We start from the raw sequence: 24477 nt of genomic DNA on the forward strand, positions 1-24477 counted from the left end.
GGCATTCGGGAGCCACAGTGTTCAAGAACTAAGCTGTTCGAAAACCAAGGTACGACTGTACTTATTCCCTTCCTTCAATACAGGCTTTTCCCTTACTGAGACAACAGAAATTTTTACAGGAAATGGAAGCTTTGGCAATATTAATTTAACAATACAGTACTAAACTTGGTAACTGTCCATTAAACTTTAATTAGTTTAATGTTAAGTAAACGTCCAGTGCGCTTCCAACGCCATAAATCTTATCTCAGCAGAGAATTTCGTGCAGCGGTGAAGAAGGCAGGAGAGTCAGTACCTTTCAATGAAGAATCCTGGAGCAAGCACTTTGGAACTCAGGAAAAAACTTTATTTACAAAAGAAAAAACCCTGGCGATAAAGCACACATGCTTTTATCTCCGGCATAAAGAAAACTTTACTCTAAACTTAACTCATATCAGCCCACACGCCCAGGGGGAAGACACACGGGTGAACTGACTATTTATACAAACTAACTCACATTCTTGGATGCTTAATGACTTCCAGCTGCTCAGTGATTAGAGCGACTTGTTACCTCTTAACCCTTTAGTACCAACAGTAACAGGGTCGCCAGTTCTTTTTCCTGGCTCTGCTCCTGCGCCTTTAGCACCAACCTGGATATGCAGCAATTTAGCACACGAAACTTTGCCTGGCATGCAAATAAAACGGCCTGGGGAGCCAAGGTTCTGTGTCTCCGGAGGAAAAGGGTCAATGCAAGGAGGGCAGGGGTTTGGGGAATGGTGGAAAACTGGTTTGTATTATCTGCAACAAAAATGATTAGGAACAGAGGAAGATACTGAGTCAGAACATGAATCCATTTAGCTCAATAGTGTCTACACAGACTGGCAGCAGCTCTCAAGGATTTCAGAAAGGATTGTCTGCCAGCCTTACCTGGAGATGTTGATGGGGACTGAACCTGAGAACTTCTGCATGTCAGGCAGATGCTGTGCCACTAAGCTACAGCCCTTCCCCAAACTCCCAAATATTCAGTATTGGAAGAGGAAGGAAAGATTTGACCCCCACCCCAATTCTCACATTCCTCCACGCACCCCTACCCTCTGGTTGGAGAGGCCATACTCACCATACACAACCATGTAGTTGCCAATGACTGTGGCAGAGTGAAAGGCCCGCTCTCGAGGGCCCCGGTGCGAGTCCTTCGCGCGCAACGTGCTCCAATAGCGCAGGTCCACGTGGAAGAGGTCGGTGGTGTTCACTCGCACGCTGAAGCTGAGGGCAGGAGAGTTTCAGGTAAGCTTTTCTTCCTGCCTTGGTCAGACCGCACCTGTGGGGCTACCTTTGAAGGTGACCCAGAAACTACAACTAATCCAGAATGGGGCCGCTAGACTGGTGACTGGGAGTGGCTGCCGAGACCACATAACACCGGTCCTGAGAGATCTGCATTGGCTCCCAGTACGTTTCCGAGCACAATTCAAAGTGTAGGTGCTGACCTTTAAAGCCCTAAACGGCCTCGGTCCAGTATACCCGAAGGAGCATCTCCACCCCCATCATTCAGCCCGGACACTGAGGTCCAGCGCCGAGGGCCTTCTGGTGGTTCCCTCGCTGCGAGAAGCCAAGTTACAGGGAACCAGGCAGAGGGTCTTTTTGGTAGTGGCGCCTGCCCTGTGGAACGCCCTCCCACCAGATGACAAAGAGAAAAACAACTACCAGACTTTTAGAAGACATCTGAAGGCAGCCCTGTTTAAGGAAGCTTTTAATGTTTAATAGGTTATTGTATTTTAATATTCTGTTGGAAGCCGCCCAGAGTGGCTTGGGAAACCCAGCCAGACAGGCAGGGTATAAATAATAAATTATTATAATATTATTATTATGGAATCCTGTGTCCAGTTCTGGGCGCCACAACTGAAGGAGGATAGTGACAAGCCGAAACGTGTGCAGAGGAGGACAACCAAGGTGATCAAGGGTCTGGAAACCAAGCCTTATGAGGAACGGTTGAGGGAGATGGGTATGTTTAGCCTGGAGGTTGAGAGGAGATACGATAGGCACCTTCAAACATCTAAAGAGTTGTCACACACAGGATGGAGCAAACTTGGTTTCTCCTGCTCCAGAGGCTAGGACCCAAACCAATGGACTGAAGGTACAAGAAAGGAGATTCTGACTAAACATCAGGAAGATCTTTCTGACAGTAAGAGCTGTTTGACAGTGGTACAGACTCCACTGGAATGTTGTAGACTCTCCTCCACAGGAGGTTTTTAAGCTGAGGTTAGGTGGCCATCTGCCATGGATGCTTTAGTTCAGATTCCAACTATACAATTCCAGCTCTACAAATCCTATGATTCTATGATTCTAATCACCCCCTTCATGTTTCCATCATCTCAAGTCTGCCCATAGTGTAAGCGTCAATCTCATTTGGCCCAGAGGGACTGTTTATTTTAACACATATGTTTAAATTAGAATTGCTGGGTTTTTCTTATAGTTAATGTGAGTTGATATGGTCTCTTCCTTTTTCCTTCCTGTTATATTTGCAATAAAAATAGATTTTCAAGGAAGCAATTGCACCCACAAACATTGACTCAATAACCTGAGAAGAAGGTGGGAACTTAGCCTATATCAGGAATGGGGAACACATGGCTCTCCCAGGGTTACTGGACTACAACTCCCATCAAGCCCAGCCAGCATGGCCAACAGCTAGGGCTGATGGGAGTCGTAGTCCAATGCCACCTGTAGGGCCACAGGTTCCCCATCCCTTGTCTATATGCCAGCTGTACCAACCAAGGCAACTTCCTGCATCAATAGGGCAGAGGAAGTTGTAAATCAAACCCCCAAAGGCCTTTTGCTCCAGTTTTCCTCAATGTTCTGAACAACAAAAAGATCTACTTCTGCTATATACATATCTTCCTATATACATAAAATTGTAAGGCTGCCGTCACGCTGCAGTCTGAATGGCCACCAATAGAAAGCTATGACTGGGTAGCAAGCAGCCAAGGGAAGCTGTTCAAAGGAGCAGGATGGGGGGCGTTTCACAGAGGAGTGTGCAGGGGTGGGTGGGGCGTAAAGGGAGGAGGGGCTGGCCACTTGTAGGGCAGATAGGTGGGGTTGGTTGGTGGAGTGAGCAGGGGTGGCAGCCCCTGGTATGTATGCCCACAGTACTCCCAGTTTTCTCTTTACCGAGCAGTTGAGGGTCGGTGCCCGCCGTAAACCAGGAGAGTGCGGGAGGCTGCGTGGAACACCATGGAGTGGCCTGCGGCTGCGGGAGCCTTGCCCCCTGAAGGCACCACCAACTCCCAGCGCCACATCCTCAGATGGAAGCGGTACATCTGTGAGGAAAAGACATCCACCGAGGTGCGGCCTGCGTAAAGGAAGGGAAACAAGTTAGCAGGGCTAAGAGCGCCTATTTTCAGCTCTGGCTGGTTCACCGGCTACAGACCCCTTTTGGAAAGAAGTGACTCGGCCACCAAGCTCCACGCTCATGTGACTGCCGGGCTGGACTGCTGCAATGTGCGCCGCATGGGGCTGCCCTTGAAGACATCTCGGAAACATCAACTGCTCCGAAGCGCAGCAGCCAGGTTACTTGACTGGGGTTCCATACAGAATTCACACAGCAATCCCTAACCCTAAAACAGCTGAACCGGTCACCAGTTTGTGTCCAGGTCCAATTCAGGGGGTTCACATGAGTGGTTAGAGCCCTGAATGACTTAGCACGTGAATATCTGGGCAATCAGCTCCTTTCCTACATACCCTCTCGGGTGTTGGCAGAGGGGGCCCTCCTGGTAGTTTCGCTGCCCTCAGAAGCTCAGGGGGTGGCAGCCCGGGAGACAGCCATCTCTGTAAGAGCCCCTAAACCAGTCATAGGGAAACTTCAGCCCTCCAGATGTTTGGGACTACAATTCCCATCATCCCTAGCTAACAGGACCAATGGTCAGGGATGATGGGGGTTGTAGTCCCAAACACCTGGAGGACCGGAGTTTGCCTATGCCTGCCCTAAACTATGAAAGTCCCTCCCCACAAGCCATAACAGGCACTTCCATTGTACCCTTTCTGTCACGTGTTGAAGCTGCACTTATTTACCTCTGGCTTCTGACAACTCAGATAGATACTTTCAGGACCCACCCTAGTCTTCTGGTTTCAGATTATTTTGACTGATTTTAATCCTGTGTTTTTATACTGTTGCCACCCGCCCGGAAATTTATGGTGACAGGTAGCTAAGGAATCCTATTATTATCATTATCATTAGTGGGTGAGGCAAAGTATTCCACCTCCCGCACAAGTCGCTGCCCTTCAGGTTATTGGAGGCTTTTAGGCAGAGGTTGGATGGCTATGGATGCTTTAGTTGAGATTCTTGCATTGCAGGGGGGTTGGACTACGATTCTGTGATTCTTGTTCTCACCTCCAAATATGTAAAGCCATTCATTCACCACGGCAGAGGCGTGGCCGGCCAGCCCGGGAGGTGGAGGAAACCAGGTGGTGTTGAGGGGCACCAGCTCCTGCCAACGGCCTTCCCAGGGCAGGTACATCCAGACGTCGTTTGTAAGAAAGCCGCTGGCCAGCTCGCCCCCAAAGAGGACCAGGAAGCCCTCCCATGCCACGGCGACGTGGGAGTGGCGGGCCGACTGTAAAAGGGGGAGGACAAAGGAGTTAGACAAGTGGGAGGTATGGGATCAAGGCACAGTGGGGCAGATTTGCCCCCTCCTCAGGGCCATTTCATTCATGACGCAGCTGCATGGAAGGCTCAAGGGGCAGCCTCCTGGCTCTGAGATAATAATAGTAATAGTATTAATAATAATAATAATAATAATAATAATAATAATAATAATAATAATACATTTTTATTTATATCCCACCCTTCCCGGTTCAGAAAACCAGGCTCAGGGCAGCTAACAACAAATTTAAAACACTTAATTGATGCAACAAAAAAAAGCATAAAATACAGTATAAAACGTGAATAACAATAAATTCAGAATTCAAAAATCAATTTAGGGGGGAAATCCATCCAATAAACGTTAGATGATCGCCAGGGCTAGCTGGCTAAATTAGTCCTATTTGGGCCAGCGAGGAGACCAGGGGAGAATTAGCTGTGGGATCCCCTTCATAAAAAGGGGAGGGGGAGGAAAGGAAGGAAGTGGAATAAAAGATCAGGCTAAGTTCAAATTGAAAGCCAGGCGGAATAGCTCTGTCTTACAGGCATTGCGGAAGGAAGTTAAATCCTGCAGGGCCCTGGTCTCATGGGGCAGAGCATTCCACCAGGTCGGATGCGTGCAGACACACATTAATGATGATGGAGTCACACATTACATTTTTATGAGGATGCTATAAACATCTCAGGTTCATGGGCCCTAAAGGGCCTTATTTAGATTTTTTTAATCTATATTTATTTTTAATAGGTGTGTTTTTTTAAAAAAGACCCTTCATCTTTTAAAAGAAATTATGACAATTTTAGAAATACAGTGGTACCTCTGGTTACGAACTTAATTCGTTGCAGAGGTCCGTTCTTAAGCCAAAACTGTTCTTAACATGAGGCGCGCTTTCGCTAATGGAGCCTCTTGCTGCTGCCATGCCACTGACGCACGACTTCCTCTCACATCCTGGGGCAAAAGTCACAACTAGGGGCATCTACTTCCGGCTAAGCAGAGCACGTTACCCGAAGCATTCGTAAGGGGGGTGGTACATAACACGAGGTTCCAGTGTACTGTACTGTACTTGTTTCTAATTGGTTTATGGGTTTTAGTCATGTTTTGGTTATCATTTCATTTATACACTGCTTGATATTTCCCCCCCTGACCAAGTGGTTTATATATTTTCTAAATAAACAGAATTTTCAAGTGCCACATAAATCGCTGCTTGGCGACAAAGGAAAGAAGACGCTTACCGGAGAGGGGTTGAGCACTCGCCGATGCCAGACGTTAGTGGTGAAGTTATAGAAGACGAGGTCCCCCAGGGCCGTGTTCAGATCCAAACCTGGAGAAGGAAGCAGAAAAGCCATGGGGCTACAGAACAGGAAGGAAGTGCCCCCTGGGACTGCAGGAGGGAAAGGAAGCACCCCAGGACTGTTCTATGGTTACCAGATTTTTTTCCAATGAATCCAGGGACACCCCCCCCTTTTTTAAGCTGAATAGCAACAGGGAGTCAGTAGTGGGGATGGAGAGGCAAAAGACCCTGGGCCCAAGGACACATGCATATTGTATAAAGGTGCAAAGTCCTTCTTTCGCACCCTGTGAAAGATAAATGCGCAGTTTTAAAAAAAAACTGGGCAACAGCATGCCGCACGCCAGTGACTCCTGAGCCTTCCCTGACCTCCTTCCCCCTTCGTTTTGACAGATCAGGGGGAGGCTTGGGAGTCATGGGTGGGCGGCTGTTGCCCAGGAGGGGCCAGTCTGGTAGTGCAGTTGGCTCTGGCTGGTTTCAGGAGCTGCTCGCTGCCGTGGTGCAGGAAAAATGGTGGGCGCCATGGCAGAGAGCAGCAAGAAGCTCCTGAAGCCAGCCAGAACCAACTGCGCTAACAGGCTGGCTCCAGGCTGCTAAGGCTGCCGCTGCCACATTTCCCGGGGACAGATTTACAAATCTGGGGACGTCTGGTAACCCTACTGTAGACCCCAAATGCCCAGAGCGGCTCCCTTCCTTCCACCCCACAGGAGTAGATAACTGGATTAATTTCTGACCTCCAAAGATGTACAGTCCTCCAGTGGAGGGCAAGAAGGCACCAGCCGCTGCCGTGCGGGGCCGGAAACTAGGATCCCGAGCGCTGACGTTGTACCACTTGCCGGCTCCTTGGTTCTCGCTCAGGGCTAAGTCACAGGCCCGGCCCACAAAGCCAGGTTCGCACCGGCAATGATCTGAGCCCTGTGGAGAAGCAGTACACCCTGTCAGGATAACAAAACCTAAGGCTCCCTGCAAAGCGCCACTGGCCCGCAGGCAGGGAGGAGAAACTCATCTCAAGGGGGAAAGGTAGCTCTTGTGCCTAGGAGTCTAGGCTTGAAAGCAAAACTGCAGGTATCCGAGAGACGTCTGAATGAGATTTCCAAGATTAGAGACATGGAGCAGGCCAAGATCTGGTGCTTGCAAAGAGTTCTCCAAGAGAAGCAAAAACCAGGGGAAAAATGAGGCAAAATAACAAAAACTGCAGAATAAGATTACACAAAGTAGCAGAGATTAGGCAATGTTATTATTATTATTATTATTATTATTATTATTATTATTATTATTATTCCCCGCTCATCTGGCTGGGTTTCCTCAGCCACTCTGGGCGGCTTCCAGCAAAATATTAAAATACAATAAAACATCAAATATTAAAAGCTTCCCTAAATAAGTCTGTCTTCAGATGTCTTCTAAAAGTCAGATAGTTGTTTTTTAACATCTGGTAGGAGGGCATTCCACAGGGTGGGCGCCACTGCCGAGAAGGCCCTCTGCCTGGTTCCCTGTAACTTCGCTTCTCACAGTGAGGGAACCACCAGAAGGCCCTTGGAGCTGGACCTCAGTGTCCGGGCTGAACAATGGAGGTGGAGACGCTCCTTCAGGTATACAGGACCGAGGCCATTTAGGGCTTTAAAGGTCAACACCAACACTTTGAATTGTGCTAGGAAAGATACTGGGAGCCAATGTAAGTCTTCCAAGACCGGTGTTATGTGGTCTTGGCAGCCACTCCCAGTCACCAGTCTAGCTGTTGCATTCTGGATTAGTTGTAGTTTCTAGGTCACCTTCAAAGGTAGCCCCACCCAGAGCGCATTGAAGTCCAAGCGGGAGATAACCAGAGCATGCACCACTCTGGCGAGACAGTCCAGAACACAGAGCTGTGCAGAACTCAGTTGTTCCTGGAACTGAATTCGGATTGTCTCTCCAGTTTTTTTATTTTGCAAAAAGTGTGCCCCCACTCGAGAAATACAAGATGGAGGCTACCGGAGAAAGACAGGAGAAAGCTGTGTCTAGGGCAAGAAGTTTGGGGTGACCATCCCCCACCACACACACACACTTGGCTGCTACAAATACTCTTTATGGGGCAAGCACGGGGAGATCCGGAAAGTCTCAAGACTTACCTGGCTGCAGCTGCCATGGCTCTGGCAGTAGGTGACGCAGTCAGGCATGGAGCAGCCCTCGCCGCCCCAACCTTGGAAGCATGTGCAGTGCCCGTCGTTGTCGCAGATCCCGTGTCCGGAGCAGCCCATTGGGCACAGCGAGACCGTGTAGGTGGCATTGAAGCCCAGGAGGTTGTAGTTGGCGTCACTGAACAGGTGCAGCAGCATCTGCCAAGGAGTTAAGAGGGCGGGATGGTGCCAAGATCGCAGCTACATGCCCCACATGTAACCCAAGATCACAATTACACGACTCACGTGTCCCTTAAGAGACCACAGCTACGTGCCCCGTGTGCCCCTCAGAGTCTCCACTCCTCTCCCCAGGATGCAGCAATCTCCAACCTCATCTCAACAAAAACTCATGAATGGCCACCTCCCGAACCCCAGAGCAAAACCTCCAGGCCACGGAGCCCTTCCAAGCCCATGGGTCCAGGCCTATGTCTATTGGTTGCAACTTGAGCCCATCCAACCTCCGGGGTCAGTACCTTGCCAGAGGTGGCCTCAATGGTGGGGGGCAGGGTGCTACCGCTGAGGCTGGCCAGCAAAGGGCTGCTGGGAGAATCTCCATCGTAGATGAACAGGTAGTCATAGGTGCATTCAGTGTCCATGAACATGAACGTCAAGAGGATGCGGTAGCTGCTGCTGGGAGCTGAACAGGGTGGAAAAGTGGGGCGGGAGGGTTAGAATACCAGGCACAGGACCAAGAATGGGCTTTCATCATTTCCTGACTCCTGTAAGGCAGGGGGTACCAACATGGTTCCCACGAGCCCTGGAGGGTCTTCCCCTAGAGCCCACTAAGCTTCTTAGCCCCCTTGGTCCAAGAGGCACTGAGTGGGGTCACCTTTTGTCCTGTGAAAAGTGCACAGAACTGAAGGAGGAAGTTTGAGGAAGGGCGCTCTTTCTCACTTCCTCTTTCACCTCTATGGGAACAAGGTTCTGCGCCGCCAACAGCTGTGTGATAGGCAGGCATTCAAGAAGGGGCCATTCCCATTTCTGCAGCAGGAAAAATGGGCACTTGCGGGATTTCTGTCCACCATGCAACTGCTGGGAGGCACAGAACCCCTCCACCACCTTTCTTCTGATCACACTCACGACTGATATATTTGGCAGGACTTCTCAAATGTATCATTAACCAGCTGATTTATATTTAAAGGTAGAGACAAATGGGTGGAGGGAAAATGTTTTATTATTATCATTATCTTTATTTATTTATTAGATTTATACACCACCCTTCATCGTAAGATCTCAAGGAAGTTCACAGAATAAAATGCAAGCTAAAAACAAGTAACTAAGTAAAACGAAACAGCAAAATAAAAAAACCCTTCCTACAGACACATTTAAAAGGCTGTAGAATATTAATCAGCTAAAGGCCTGGTTGAAGAGGAATGTTTTTGCCTGGCGCCTAATGGTGTTCAATGAAGGCGCCAGGCAAGCCTCCCTGGGGAGAGCATTCCACAAACGGGGAGCCACTGCAGAAAAGTCCCTGTTCTCATGTTGCCACCCTCCAGGCTCTCATGGAGGAGGCACAAGAAGAAGGGCCTCAGAAGCTGATCTCAGGGTCCAGGACTTTGGTTGCTGGTTTTGTTTGTAATTTAAAGTCTCTGTTCTATCCTACTTTTTATTTTTAGTTTAGGTTGTTGCAGACAGCCACCATAGGACTTTCGGATAAAGGAGGTAGATTTATATACTTCCAATAATAAATAAAGCAGCCTCCCCAAATTCCTACCTTCCACTAGCCACTCGCAGTTTCCGTTGACAGAATAGTTGCCCGGCCCGTCCGTCACATAGCCTGACGCACTGCGCAGGACCTGGCGGTGCCCCTTACAGTCGCCCCCGCTGGCCCAGCGGATCCCACACAGGGCTAAAAGCAGCGTTACCAGCAACCTCAGGCAGCCGTCCAATAAGGAGTCCATGATGGGGTTTGGATCTCCCCACAATTCGGAGGCTGCTCAGCACAGTCCAAAAGGTGAAGGGAATGCCATAGTCCAGCCTGAAAGAGCAGAGAAGAACTTCAGAGGTCGAGCAGAGTACAGTGGTTACATACATTCAGGTTACATACGCTTCAGGTTACAGACTCCGTTAACCCAGAAATAGTACATCAGGTTAAGAACTTTGCTTCAGGATGAGAACAGAAATCGTGTGGCAGCAGGAGGCCCCATTAGCTAAAGTGGTGCTTCAGGTTAAGAACAGTTTCAGGTTAAGAACGGGCCTCCAGAACAAATTAAGTACGTAACCAGAGGTACCACTGTATACTGTTTATTTTCATTTTTATCATCGCCATCATCCTCACTGCCCGTTGCAATTTAAAATCACAAAAAAATAGGTGGATCCTAAAAACATACACCTCAAGTGCCAAACTAATAATAATAATAATAATAATAATAATAATAATTGTATTATTTATACCCTGCCCATCTGACTGTGTGCCAGGTACATTTCTGTGGGGAGGGAGTTCCACAACTTAGGGGCTGCCGGAGAAAACGCCCTCTCCCGAACCACCATCCCACCAAAGCTTCTGAGAGCAGTGGAACAGCCAAGATGGCCAGAGAGATTTTGGGGACACAAGGAGAAAGGCAGGGAGCTGTTTAGCACAACAGAGCAGCTTTCACCAACCCAGTTCCCTCCAGATGTTTTTTGACTACAGCTCCCATCAGCCCCAGCTCCAGCATCTGGAGGGCACCAAGTCAACGAAAGGTAACTTTTGACAAACTTCCCATTCCCGGAACGTAGACAGGGCTCAGATCCACAACTTGTTACGAATGCTGAATTCAAGTAATAGGTATAGGACAGGACAGGATGTAGACAGAATAAAGAAAGATGTGGCGTAAAGGGGACTGTGCCTCTAAACTGCAGTCAGGGCTTTCCAATCCTTTCTCACAACCAGCTTAAATTTCAGGCCTTAAAGCAGCCATTGCCAAGCAGGCGCCCTCCAGATGTTTCGGACAACTCCCACAGAGGGCGCCGGCTTGGCAAAGGCTGCCTTACACCAATAACAAACCCACTCCCCGTAAAGCAAACCGGGTGTGTACATGCAGTGCTGTTTTTCTGGGGGGGACACAGGGGTACGTAAACCCCTAAACATTTTGTGACTCTTTGTACTTCTGTCCATTTTCTGTATATATTTTCCCGATTTGAATTATAAAATGGTGATTTTCTTGCGTCAAAATGACAGTACCCCTAAACATTTTTTTTAGAAAAAAGCACTGTGTATGTGTCACGTGTGTGTTTAGTATCCCCCCACCCACCCCAAAAAAAGGCTTTATGGGAGAAGGAAGAGAAACCCATAAACAGAAGGGAAGAAATTCCCTGGAACTGGTCCCAGCTGGGGAATCAAAACAAGTTTCCTAGGAGGAAACTTAGGTCCAGAGCAGGGTTTTTTTTCCTTTTTCCTTTTAAGCATTACTTCTGGAGATGGACCTGTAACCCTAAAGGTGGGGGGTGTCCCTGCTAAGTCTTTGGGGTTGTGAGAATCATACCATCGAGATGCCCAGAGGGGCTGCAGCATGGAACAGAAATGCGCCTACACTGTGTGTGTATATATAGAAAGGGAGGTTCATGAGGAGAGTCCAGCAGGCGACGTGTGTTTGTGGGAGAGGAGAGGGCTTATTGTTTTTGTTTTGTCCTTCCATTTATTGTGAATTTCGTGGGGGTTTTTTATCTTGTATTTCTATACTGTCACCCTTCACCAGTAAATCTCAGGGCGGTATACATAATTAATAATAACAATAACAAATGATGAGTGGGGCGAACGTGGGGGCCGGGAAAGGGATAAATCCTGCAAACGGGTGACTTTGCAGCCAGGGGACTCTCTGGGGGACGAAGGTGAGGGTCAAGGGGGGGGTTCTATCAGGTGAGGTCTATCAGGGTGGCCTACAAAGGGGGGGACCATGCGGGGGCGTGCAATGAGGGGGAGAATGCGGGAAAGGAGAAGACCCATCTCCCCCCCCCCCGCGAAGACCCACCTGCCGCCGACTCCGCTGCCCCCGCGGCCCATAGAGAGGCGCAGCCCGGGACCGATGAGGCGCAGCGAGACGACGGGGCCAGAGCGGCCCGCGGGAGGAGCGCGGCGCATAGAGAATGGAGGAGAGGGATAGAGGGGAACCGGAACGCGGACGTTCCCTGATTTCTATGGAAAGGCAACGGGCGATTGAAGAACCATAGAGGCCGCAGGGGGAAGCGAGAGGCTAGAGCGGCAAGCTCTAGGCCGGTGTGAGTGTGTAGAGGCCGCCAAGGACCGTTGTCATGGCAACTGGAGGGACCGGAGGCAGGATGTTTCTTTATTACCATGAAATTTAATACACCCGCTCATTTGATTATGTGTAGTGATTAATAATTGTTATTTTTATAATAGTTGTTTTTAATAATGAAAAAAATACCGTTTACAATGAAAATAGCGAGTTGGGATTGCTGCTGTTGTTAGATTTAGGCAGCCCTGTCTTCCGAGAGCAGCAGCACCAAGCATGTGCAGAGTGCCGTTCTCCTGAATTTGGGGTGGGGAGCATGAGCAGAGTGCCGTTGTCCTGAGTTTGGGGTGGGGGGTGGATTTTGTAGGTTTTTCACCCGCACCCGCAAAGGCTTGTGAAGCTCATTATTTAGCGCGTGGACAGCGTAGGCGCAAGGTGTTGCAGGAAACCCCCTCCCCAATCATTCAGTTTGTACCAACTCGACACACTCACACACAGCATACGCGACGCTTCTGTTATAAATTCATAGAAAATCACCCGTACATCGGATCTGTACCGTTCCACTTTTATTTTACACCATGAAGGAAGGACTATCAAAGGGGAGAGACTTGACACAAGGCAGCCAACACGTCCGCAGGGAGCCCTACCCAGTTAGCATGCCAACCTTGATGGTCCTAGACAGAAAATCATTACACTCACAAAGCACCTGCATATGGAAGTGGATTCAGTACGGACTGAAACAAAGGACAGTGACCAGCCTTTCCCTCTGGGGGCAGGAAACAGTGAACTCCTCTTTGTCCTCAGGAATGTAATCATGGGGAGAGGGGAAGGAGGAACGGGACAGGTGACAAGACACTCAGGTTACCACCACAACTCCTCCCTGAACCCCTTCTTTGTGATGTGTCAATGATGTAGTTATGATGTAGTCTTAGGGGTGTAGCATGAGGGATTAGTAGCTAATAAAAGTTGGGGTCTTTTTTTGTTCAGGGCTTCCATCTTGCTTCATCCTGGGGTGAGCTGGAGTCCTGTTGCAATAGTCTCAATAAAGACCAATCCTACTGGCTGCTGTTTTGCTCCAGTTGTCCTGGTTGGTGTCTTTGCTTTTTGTCCAAGGGAGCCCTCGGATTTCTCCGTTAACAAAGGCATGGCCAAACTTGGCCCTCCAGCTGTTTTGGGACTACAATTCCCATCATCCCTGACCACTGGTCCTGTTAGCTAGGGATGATGGGAGTTGTAGTCCCAAAACAGCTGGAGGGCCAAGTTTGGCCATACTGTAGGGGGAAGATCCCCAAGGGGGATCAGAAGCCGTGAGTACAGTGGCAGGCGCACAGACGCCGGCACAGACTTCTGCGAAGGCGGTGAGGAGGCTCCTCCCGAAGCCTACGCGGAAGGGATGGAGAAACCCACCCACCCACCCTACCAAACGGCTGTGGGGCAGCGGGACACAATATTTGCTAATCCTTCGGTTGGAAGGAGCTTACCAAGAATGCCTCTCTCTCTCCTCAAAGATTGTGCATCCCACACTACCAATGCAAAAATGGGACATGAACATGTGCAAAATTATTTTTTTGTGATCTATGTTCACATCCAGATTGAATGCCCACGTGAGCGTGTGTGTGTGTGTACGGTGCTAAACCATGAGAAGGGAACCTTTGGCCCTCTGGATGTTGCTGAACTACAACTCCCAACAGCCCCTGCAAGCATGGCCAATAGTCAGAGATGGTTGCGAGTTGTAAGTTCAGCAATGCACTCTTGCGCTAGACCGTTGATCCACAAATGTATTGTTAGTTATTGGTCATTGTATTGCTATTTATTAATGGCTGAATGAAATAGACTGATATTAACAGGCTTGTGGGTTGTTATGCTTCTGAATGCCCTCCAGGAATTCAGGAATCTGGGGATACTTATTTTTGGAAATAGAGGAAACAACAACCCTTTATTTCGAACAGGTGTCTGCACCCATCACGAGAAAAACTGTTTGGTTGATCAATGCAAGGGACAAGCTGATGGGCTTGGCACATATATGGAACGGAGTAATTCTGAAAGGTAAAAAGGCAAGAATCCATTGTCCAGTATTGGAACATCTGTTGCAGAATGCCTTCTCCTAGGAATAACTGTTTTCTTTATTTAGCCATTCTGACTGACAATTAGGGGAAAAGGTGGTGCTGTGGGTTAAACCACAGAGCCTAGGACTTGCTGATCAGAAGGTCGGCGGTTCGAATCCCTGCAACAGGGTGAGCTCCCGTTGCTTGGTCCCTGCTGCTGCCAACCTAGCAGTTCAAAAGCATGTCAAAGTGCAAGTAGATAAATAGGTACCGCTCCGGCGGGAAGGTAAACGGCGTTTCCGTGCACTGCTCTGGTTCGCCAGAAGCGGCTTAGTCATGCTGGCCACATGACCCGGAAGCTGTATGCTGGCTCCCTCGGCCAGTAAAGCGAGATGAGAGCCGCAACCCCAGAGTGGGCCACGACTGGACCTAATGGTCAGGGGTCCCTTTACCTTTACCTTACTCACAATTATATAAGTTGTCTCTTGGTATCTGTTTTGTTGTTGTTTCATATTTATATACGAATGATATTTTTAAAATATGTTTCCATTCACCATCCTTTGTCTACGGGAGTGTGTGTGTGTGACTCTGGAATTCACTGATAGTCGTGTGCAGTGCACTCATTACAAATATGGTACTCTTCAGACGTTGGCTACCACAACATTAAAACTATTCCTCTGCTATCCAAGTCAGTATAAACTGCAGGGATTTAACAACCAAACTCTCTGCTACTCAACCCTCCTAATGCTTTTCACCCCCATCCCACCCAACCATGGAAGAACACACAAATCTGACTTACACCAAGTCAGAACACTGGTCAACCTATCACAGAATTGTTACTGGAAGAAACCTTTCAAATATCCAGATAGTAGTTGAGCCATTTCCACCTCAACTACTCAAGATCTTTCTAGGTGAAGATGTGGGAAATTGAACCTAGGACCTGACCTTCTACAAGCAAAACACGAGCTGTACCACCAAGAGGACCATTCCTTACCTTCATGCAATCACTGCAGAGCTCCCTGCAACATTCAACCCACAAGCACAGTGCTTGACAAAAGTTGCGAGAATCCAAGTGTGGATAACGAATCGAACAGATGCAATAAAAAGCAGCTCAACTTGAGAAGGGGAGCTATTTGTGCCCAAGTCTCAACAGATACATTTCTATTTATTGCTGCAAATCAGCTCCCAGGGGATTTCCCCAACAACAGATTTGCCAATAGCAGTGGTAACCGCCTCCTGTTCAAGATGCTGTTCAGTTGCAAGCAATGCAGAACCATGGGTCTTGTTGAAGTTTGAAGGAGTTTGTTCTAGACCTGGATGCTTCAATGCATTTTCAACAAGAACGACGGAAACTATGTGTGCTATCTGCAGGAATCTGGCTTCTTCTGCATCTTCCACACCCAAGAGGAGGCACTCACAATAACTGGGACAATTGCAGTCACACTTGAGATTGTGAGGAGTCCCAGAGCTTACAGGGTTAATAGTTCAAGGGAAATGACATCCAGTCCCCCCCCCCCCCCCGCAGTGTGTTTCACTTATGAATGTGAACTTACTTTTACTTTCCATTTTGGCTGCAAAGAAGAGGCAACATGTCGTTGCTCTCTCATGGCTGATTTATTGTTTAAAGCTTCGTAGAATAGAAGAAGCTGTGTACGAGAGTTTTACTCCAGTGCTGATAAATCCTTACACACAGGCACACGACTGCTGAAGAAACTCCGCTGTAGCCAGGAGAAGCGGAATGACTCAGCACCGTGCAGAGAAAGCGTTGGGCGCCATTGCATTTTCTGAAGATGGGTCCGACAGTCAAAACAGACAAGTCAGTTCCCGTTTCACTCAACAGAGATCCACGCCATTGTGACTCACCAAGATGAATGAAGGGCACCAGTCACACACAGTGGCTGCCACCCAAGTGATTGACACCCCACTCCCTGTGTTTTGTCGGCCTGGAAAGTCACTCCAAAGAGGAGGAGGTTTCACAGACAAGTGCTTCTGGTAGAACCATCACTAGTCGTTGGCAGGATGTGTTCAGCTTGGTGGGTCTCTTAACTTGCCCCTCTAGCCTGTGTTAGATTTTGCTCATAATGAAGTAGAAGGATGAAGCTTACACCATGGAGATTAGATGGTGGTCGAGCCACTTTGGGATGCCAATGTTTGCCCAGCCACAAATACAGGGTGTGGAGGAACCTTCATACAATCACGGACTTGTTGCAACCAAGGGCAGAGAAAAATAAGCAAATGTGGAACTGGCCATCAGTGGAAGGTTACTGTGGAAGGATGTGTGGTTCCAGAATTGGTTCCCCAGTCACTTACGGACTCATTGTTAAAACCGTGTTTATGGGAGACAATCTTATTCGACTACGAGTGATCACCAAAGAAAGAAAGAGAAAGATGGTTGTGTTGAATTTTGAGGGAACCCTGAAGAAAAGAGTTAAATATATCCTATCCCTGTCCCCCACTAGGCATAGCTATGGATCATATACAGATGCCAGCCAACCAGGAAAAAAATAGTTTGGCTGCTCATGCAGCTTGATCTGCAGAAGCCTTTCACAGCACGGAGATAAACAGAATCTGTTCCTGTTGAAGGATCAGCTACAAGGGATATGTTGTGAATGTGCTCTATCTTTAAAGCACCTTCGAAGCACCTTCTTTCCCTCAACAAATTTTGGGCACTGTAGTTTACTTCTCAAGGAGTTACAGTCTTTAGCAATCCTTAACAGACTACAGTGCCCATGACACTTCAAGGGGGAAAAGGTGCATCAGGTGTACTTTAAAGGTACAGTTTGTGTCCACAACCTAGTTCCAAAGTTAGCAGCCCCACGATGAAAAAAGTGCTGTAGATGCAGTCTAAACAGCACATCTAAGCCACAAATTCCAACCTACTTTAAACCAACATGACCTGTATTCCCTAGTCCTTTCAAAGAGCTCGAGTTCCTAGGGTTCCTTCTTCAGAAGCCGTGTCACTTCAAAAAAACATGTTTGGGACTGGCAGTACTGCAGATGTGCCCTGAGAGAGCAAAGAGCTTAATGTGACCATCAGCCTTTTTGTATACACGGCGATGATTAAAGTTTTCCATGCCCGGTTTCCTCTTCCTCCTTTCATGGCCACCTGTTCCCCCCCAAAGAGCCACATGCCTTCACAGTGAGATAAAAACACAAGAATCCTCTTTATTTTGGCAAAAAAAAGCCCACTCTGGTGGATTTCAGAAATTCACCGTCATCAGGGAGCAGAACCCACAGCACCGTCACGGGGAAGGGGAAGAGGGCAAACGCCGTCACCCGGGGGTGGGGTGTCAAGGAAACGGGAAAAAGGGGATGCCTGCTACCACTGTACAGTAGCAGGAAAGGGGTAGCATCGGAAGGGAGCAATAATACAGGAGAACATTGTTACAAGGCCAGCCTGAGCCGGGATGTCTGCAGTCCCTCCCATCTGCATCCAGGCAGGAGAGTCGTTCAACCACAATGGCGGCTGTGAGAAGGCTATGGTGACCTCCCTTTGGGGTCAAACTGTCTACAGGGGAGAAGGCAGCCAACGATTGGCCTGTCACTCTGACTGAAAGAGGGGTGGAAGAAAATCACGCGCTGGTCATGTTAATCCAGTTCCTGGCTTCTCCCAGTGGCAGGCAGCGTACAACCATAGCTTGAGGAAGGACAGGGATGTATCGTACAGATAGATGTCTTTTAGGCAATTAATTAGGTGAGGAGGGGAGTCACGCCCTCTGTCGTACCGAGGTGGGGGGGCAGGAAGAAGGGGGGAGTGGGGGGAACCCCAATTCTACCCCATGCCAAGCATCCAGTGTCCCCGTACTCTCACTAAACTCTGGCATTCCAGGGAGACAACAGGATAAAATAGCCCTCTGATATGGTAGGACACAAATTGGAATAGAAGATGGCAGAAGATGGAGCGAGGAGGAGGGGGCCCAGAGGAGAAACCGGGGTTGGGGGTTGAGGCAGCCCCCCCCCGAAAAATGTTGAGAAAGGAAGCGTAGGAAGCCATAAAGGATCAGGACAGTCAAGGAGAAGCCTAGACGGGCCGGGCACCCGTCGTGTGCATGCTAAAATACTCGGTGTAGCCATTGTGCTGGTGGAGTTGGGGCGCATGGAGCTGATAGGGGGGCGGCTGGCTCTCGCCCCCCAGGGACGGTTTCAACAGCACAGGGGCACCGCTGAGCTCCGAGGTGGTGACCACGCAGCTGGGGGTCAGGTTATGGTCGGCAGATGACGTCTCCTCCACCTGTTTGCGGGGCTGGATGGGAAAAGGCAGAAGGAGAGCCATGTGAGAGCGGACAGGGGTGGACAACAGAAATAAAGGACCCCAAACAAACCAGAAGCAACTGAATCACAAGGGCAAGGAGGGATTCAGGGTTTACAAGACTTAGCGCAGGCACATGCAAAGGGACTGGCAAACAAGTCAATTCTGATTTCTCTGCTTTCAGCTCTCATCATTTCTACATCAGTTTGCCTATTTATATATAAAAATTAAAAAGTACTCCTGAAAATTCATCCGCATATTAGTTTGAATTTCTTCCAATATACATATTTTGGGCAAAGCAATTTCCCCTAATATAATGTCTTCTTGTATTTCCCCTCCACACTACATTTTTAGACACACTACTTGGCTGGAGAACAGCACGGCAGAATTAGCAGACGTGTGGATTTCGAAGCATGGCTGCATTTATGTTTGTGTATTGTGGCCTGAGAGTGAGAATTCGATAAATTCACCTTTACGTGCAAAAAGAATCCAATTCCTCTCCCTTCCTTAACTGTACAGCAACTCAGAAATGCACCCAAGCCACATAAAGCAGCCCACGGTGAGATTTAGAAGCCTCCTGTTTTTTCGCCACTTCTCTAGTACAGCAAATAAAATGGGGGAAAAGAATCAGGATGGGCAAGTTCTTGGCCAGCCACAATGCACAGCAGGGGAGCTGCACTCAGCATGGCGGTTCATGAGTAGCACAGACCTAGCCTAGTGCAAGAGGAAGGGAGTAAACCTGATCTGCCTGATCTGTCAGCTGGAAGCCTTTGTAAACCAGGTGCATGGAGGAAGTCTGGAGGCCAGGTAGTTTAAGGCTGTGAAGTAGGGTGGGCAGGATTTTAGGACCATCATCTGATGGGAAATTTGGGTGCTGTAACTGGGGGCAAAATGCTTTGAAGCAGAGGCAACAGGGAAGGTGCAAGCTTGGGATTTCCTGTGCAGTAAGACAGGCTTCTTTGCCCGAGGCCTGGTGCCCCAGCTGGGCAGGGGCCTGTAGAGGAGAGAACAGCAGGAGAACCTTCCTGGAGCCCCTCACCAGATGGGTGGTTGTGGGGATTCAAAGAGGAGGGGGAAATCCATGCACTTTCTCTGAGCTCCTTAAAGGGAAAAAAACCAGTGTGGGATATAAGAGCAATGTGCAGAGCCCAGGGAAGCAGAGCCTGCACCTCCCAAAAGAGTGGGGGATTTCTACAGAGATTGAGTGACCTCTGCCTCCAGAATCCAGCTGCCATCCAGAGGACAGATTCATCCTCTTCCAGAGATTCCGTGGAGGACATTAGCAGAAGTGCTGGAAGGGAAAACCGGGGAGACCAAGGGAAGGTTAGGAAGCAGGGAACCTCCTGAGCACTCACATTGCTTGAGCTGCTCCCGGTACTCTGTGGGATGGAAAAGAGTTCCGTGAAGTTGGGCACCGAGTCGCTGATGAACGTCACGTTGCCGTAGACGTGGTGCGGGAACTTGGCCCCGGACGCCACCTCCTCCACAATCCCGATCTGCGATGTCCGCACGTGGTACGGGAAGTTCTTATTGGCTGCCGAGGGCCGGGTCATGATCTAAGGAAGCAACAAGAGTGGAGGACCAAGGCCTGGATGGACCCGCAAGCTCAGCTGCCTGCATTTCCTCTAGGCCCTTAATGTCCAACCAGTAGATTGTGATCTACTGGTAGATCCCCAGCTGATCCTGGTAGATTGTGGGACCCTTATCAATCGTGGGATTTGTTATGTACTGAAGTTCTCACCCTGGGCCAGCAGGGGGATACTGTAGTTATGCAAATAAGGGATCGTAAATGACATTCAGTGATTGGATAGTTTTAGAAAATTGTTACAGTTACGTTGTACTGGAGCTTTATATAAGCAGGCTGACTGAACCCTTCAGCTCAGTTCTGTTCTGGCCTGTGAATAAACAAGAGCTGTTTGAAGAATCGCTGTGTCGTCTGATATGTTCACCCACAACTTAACAGGATTAAATAAGGTTAACCGAAAGTTAACAAATAAAAACTAAAGAACTCTGGGCAATCCACCCACCCCACGCACACTCCTCCTCTCTCCAATGACAATGGGTAGATCACTTCCAGTTTTTTTATACTGGGAGTAGATCACAGTCTCTTAGGAGTTGGACACGCCTGCTCTAGGCAAAACACATCTGCTTCCTCTCTTAATTTCTCTAGCATTGCTCCCTTTTAAAAAGAAGAGAGAGAAGCAAACTTCTAATCCTCACACTTGTAGATACATTATGAGTAGCTGAGAGGTAGAGTTCAGCAGGGATACTCAGCTCCATCTCCACCCACACTTAATGTAGGAGGACACCTCCAAAAAACTGGTCCATGAAAGAGGCTCCATCAAGAATTGACCCCTAAATGGAAGCATTCTATAACAGAAGGCAGAATTGACTGCTGATGGTATCAGAGCAGGGATGGGGAACCCATGGGCACGCGCCAGAGGTTGTTAGACTCCAGCTCCCATCATCCCTGGCGGTTGGCCATATTGACTGGGACTGATGGGAGTTGTAGTCCAAAAGGTATGGAGGGCACCAACCTGACAAAGGCTGTACTAGTAGATATCGTGAGTGCATGTTATGCAAGGGAGCTACAACTGGTTTCTGAACCTAAAACAAACACCAAAAATAGAACCCATCAATGCACGCCAAGAGGCCTGCAAGTGTGATCTTTCCTTGCACCCAACCCTAGAGAAAAATGTATGAGGGGTGGGTCCCTGTATTTTTCCATCTGCAGGCAGCAAATCAGCTTGCAGGGGGTGGCTTCAATTGAAAAAAAGGGCTCACAGAACAGAATCAGATTCAAAGGTCATCTCTATCTTCCCCTCACCCCCAGATTGCATTTCAGTATATCAAAGTAAGAAGTCAGGAGACCCGGTCAATGGTGTCTTAATGCGTCATTTGGCCCCAAGACTTCAGTGGCTGCCAGGATAATGGGGGAATCCTCTAGGCTGCTGGCAGTTTCTTACCAGAAATACGGCATGGGCATAAAGGTGGATGCCCAGCTGGATCCCGTTGACTATCTTCTCCCGTGCCCACTTGGGGATGCCAAAGTTGGCAATAAGCGCAGTGACTGGGACAGCAAAGAACCTGCAAGAGACAAAGAGGGCTGCTCAGGACGTGCTCCCCACACATTTTCTCCCCACTGCCTCCAACAATACTCTGTTTAACTGTAGCTTCTGCAGAACTTTCCTTACCCCTTGGAAAAGCGGCCTCTGTTGTGCCAGACATTTGCATTGTGCCCAGCATACCCCCTTGTCTTCCTTCTTCAAATCTCACCTATGTAGCATGGCCGGCCCACTCATTGGACGAGGGGCAAACATCTGTCCTGACTTTGGCCAGCTGAGAGTGAGGGAACATTCGGGGTATCAGTTACATTCCCTTAGACCGGGGTGGGGAACTTCAAACCCAGGGGTTGAATCTGGCCCTCAAGGCCTCTTTATGCGGCCCTCTGAACTCTTCCCTGGCCACACCCCTCACTGTCCCTTCCCTGAGTGTCTTTGCCTGGCTAGAATGTTCCCATGAACTCCAATAATGCCTCTTGTTTGGCTGGGCACAAGATAAGAGATGGGTGTTGTGAGTGTATTTAGCAACCAGCCAAATGTAGAAATGTAAAATTTCCATCCATTGCTCCTCCCTCTTTTGCCTCTGACCCCAACCACCAATAGCAGGTGGCCCCTGGAACGCTGTCCAAAAGGGGAAGTGGCCCTCGGGTTGAAAAGGAGGTCCAGCCCCCCCACCCAAGTTAGATTCCTTCTTCCTTAACATCCTCTACATCCACTCACCAGAGGGTGTAAGCGGCGAAAAATGGCACATAGAAGGGCTGTTTCTCTGGGAACTGCTTGAGGGTGATCAGGATAGCATAGCAGAACCAGATGTAAGCCACAAACTGCAAGGCGATCAGGCCGTATCCAGCCGGCGACTCGTAAGTGTACAGCACCTGTGCTTGATCAAAGAACTGGGGTCGAAAAGGAAGGAAGCAGTTGAGTGGTTGGGAGATGCGATTGCTAGAGTTGCACAAGCCGCAACAAAATTCACAGCTGGGGACGTGAACCACACGCCTCTGAGCACACGGAGGCTTGCAACGCCCTCTTCTCTAGGCCTGGGCGAGATATCAATACATCATCCAAAACCGGTTTGAAGTCCGTATTGTGATATCGGTTTCGTAATTTTTGACCTGCCAATATAGTGATATAGTCATACCTCATGTTACATTTGCTTCATGTTACGTTTTTTCAGGTTGCGTCCCACGGCGACCCAAAAGTACCGGAAAGAGTTACTTCCGGGTTTCACTGCATGTGCAATAGCGCTAAATCGCGCTTTGCGGATGCGCACAAGTGCCAAATCACACCGCACACCTGCACAGATACGGCGCTTCAGGTTGCGGGCTTTTCATGTTGCGAATGGGCCTCTGGAATGGATCCGGTTCTCAACCAGAGGTACCACTGTATTGCTAATCTCTCTCTCTCTCTCTCTCTCTCTCTCTCTCTCTCTCTCTCTCTCTCTCTCTGTGTGTGTGTGTGTGTGTGTCCCCACAATGCAAAAATCATGATGCAGGAAAAACCATGAAGCCAGCCAATGCCTCTAACGTAGCTCCACCCTTATTTCAGACATTATCATATATCGGTATATCATGATGTTTAGCTGGGGATAGATCTTGAAAACCGGATATTGCCGAGCCCTACTCTTCTCGTCATTCTCATCACACCTGCGACCTATTTTGGGAAGGTGTTTGGATGTGGACACCTCTGACGATATCGTAACAGGAGGGATGTATTCAACTAATTCCCAGAGGTCCCTGTGGAGAGGGATTGACTGTTAAACCACTCTGGGAACTATAGCTCCATGAGGGGAATTGGGGCAGCACGTTTAACAAACTACAGCACCCAGGATCCTTTGGGGGAAGAAGCCATGACTGTTTAAAGTGGCATCATAGCGCTTTAAATACATGGTGTAGATGTGGCCTAGATTAGCGAGGTTCTCAAATAGATAAGAAGAAGAGTTTGGATTTGATATCCCGCTTTATCACTACCCGAAGGAGTCTCAAAGCAGCTAACATTCTCCTTTCCCTTCCTCCCCCACAACAAACACTCTGTGAGGTGAGTGGGGCTGAGAACCTTCAGAGAAGTGTGACTGGCCCAAGGTCACCCAGCAGCTGCATGTGGAGGAGCAGAGATGCGAACCCGGTTCACCAGATTACGAGACTACCGCTCTTAACCACTACACCACACTAGCTCTCATATAACGTTTTACAAGGACAGAATAATTGCCACACACAGGAAGAACAAGGGTATAGTCTGAGTGCCTCACTTGTAGTTCTGTAAATCGTTTAATGCGTCAACACGAATGGAAGATATTAATATTGCACTTGAGACTTCAGAGAAGTGTGACTAGCCCAAGGTCACCCAGCAGCTGCAGGTGGAGGAGCGGAGAAACGAACCCGGTTCACCAGATTACGAGTCCACTGCTCTTAACCACTACACCACACTGGCTCCATCTAAGCTGCTACAAGAGTAAACAGACACTCACCTCAGCCTCGTAGATGAAGAGCACAACATGAGTGATAGTGTAGAGCGTCATGTACACAGAAAGCTTGATAGAGCCGGTGTGGCTGATCCGACCCCTGCAAAACAGGGAGCCATGAGCCAGGATTTGGGGGAAGAAGGAATGCCTGCCCCACACCCCAAATCTCCCAATACAGTGGTGGCCCGCAAGAGGAATGCCTCGCAAGACGGAAAACCCGCTAGACGAAAGGGTTTTCCGTTTTGGAGGCGCTTCGCAAGACGAATTTCCCTATGGGCTTGCTTTTTCACTCCCCCCCCCCTTTTTCAAAGCCGCTAAGCCGCTAATAGCCTTTTAGCAGCTTAGCCGCTAATCCTTTAATAGCTGCTAAGCCGCTAAACCTCTAATAGCGCTAATCCGCTTAGCCGCTAATGGGGTTGCTTCGCAAGACGAAAAAACCGCTAGAC

The 24477-nt window shown here is 48.8% G+C and overlaps 2 protein-coding genes across 5 annotated transcripts in view; both read right to left on the bottom strand.

The window, feature by feature from the left end:
- MEGF8 (multiple EGF like domains 8) overlaps positions 1 to 12335 on the bottom strand; it is a 64788-nt gene extending 52453 nt beyond the window's left edge. For 2 of the 3 annotated variants that reach the window (XM_053397852.1, XM_053397851.1), the window contains exons 1-8: positions 11996 to 12335; positions 8519 to 8682; positions 7998 to 8204; positions 6627 to 6807; positions 5837 to 5925; positions 4358 to 4580; positions 3139 to 3319; positions 1094 to 1239 (exon numbers count right to left, since the gene is read on the bottom strand). In XM_053397852.1, coding sequence (XP_053253827.1) covers positions 1094 to 1239; positions 3139 to 3319; positions 4358 to 4580; positions 5837 to 5925; positions 6627 to 6807; positions 7998 to 8204; positions 8519 to 8682; positions 11996 to 12320 — 1516 coding nt within the window. In that variant the 5' untranslated portion in view covers positions 12321 to 12335. Of the gene's footprint in view, positions 1 to 1093; positions 1240 to 3138; positions 3320 to 4357; positions 4581 to 5836; positions 5926 to 6626; positions 6808 to 7997; positions 8205 to 8518; positions 8683 to 9759; positions 10024 to 11995 lie in introns of all 3 variants that reach the window. The other variant, XM_053397853.1, reaches the window with a different exon arrangement.
- Positions 12336 to 17407: 5072 nt separating this feature from the next.
- Positions 17408 to 24477, bottom strand: part of TMEM145 (transmembrane protein 145) — a 36100-nt gene continuing 29030 nt past the window's right edge. The window contains exons 11-15 of one of the 2 annotated variants that reach the window (XM_053397860.1): positions 24038 to 24119; positions 22294 to 22466; positions 21478 to 21598; positions 19867 to 20067; positions 17408 to 18505 (exon numbers count right to left, since the gene is read on the bottom strand). In XM_053397860.1, the coding sequence (XP_053253835.1) occupies positions 18284 to 18505; positions 19867 to 20067; positions 21478 to 21598; positions 22294 to 22466; positions 24038 to 24119 (799 nt within the window). In that variant the 3' untranslated portion in view covers positions 17408 to 18283. Of the gene's footprint in view, positions 18506 to 19866; positions 20068 to 21477; positions 21599 to 22293; positions 22467 to 24037; positions 24132 to 24477 lie in introns of both variants that reach the window. The other variant, XM_053397859.1, reaches the window with a different exon arrangement.

Source organism: Podarcis raffonei, chromosome 8, assembly GCF_027172205.1.
Source record: "Podarcis raffonei isolate rPodRaf1 chromosome 8, rPodRaf1.pri, whole genome shotgun sequence".
Classification (NCBI taxonomy): Eukaryota; Metazoa; Chordata; class Lepidosauria; order Squamata; family Lacertidae; genus Podarcis; species Podarcis raffonei.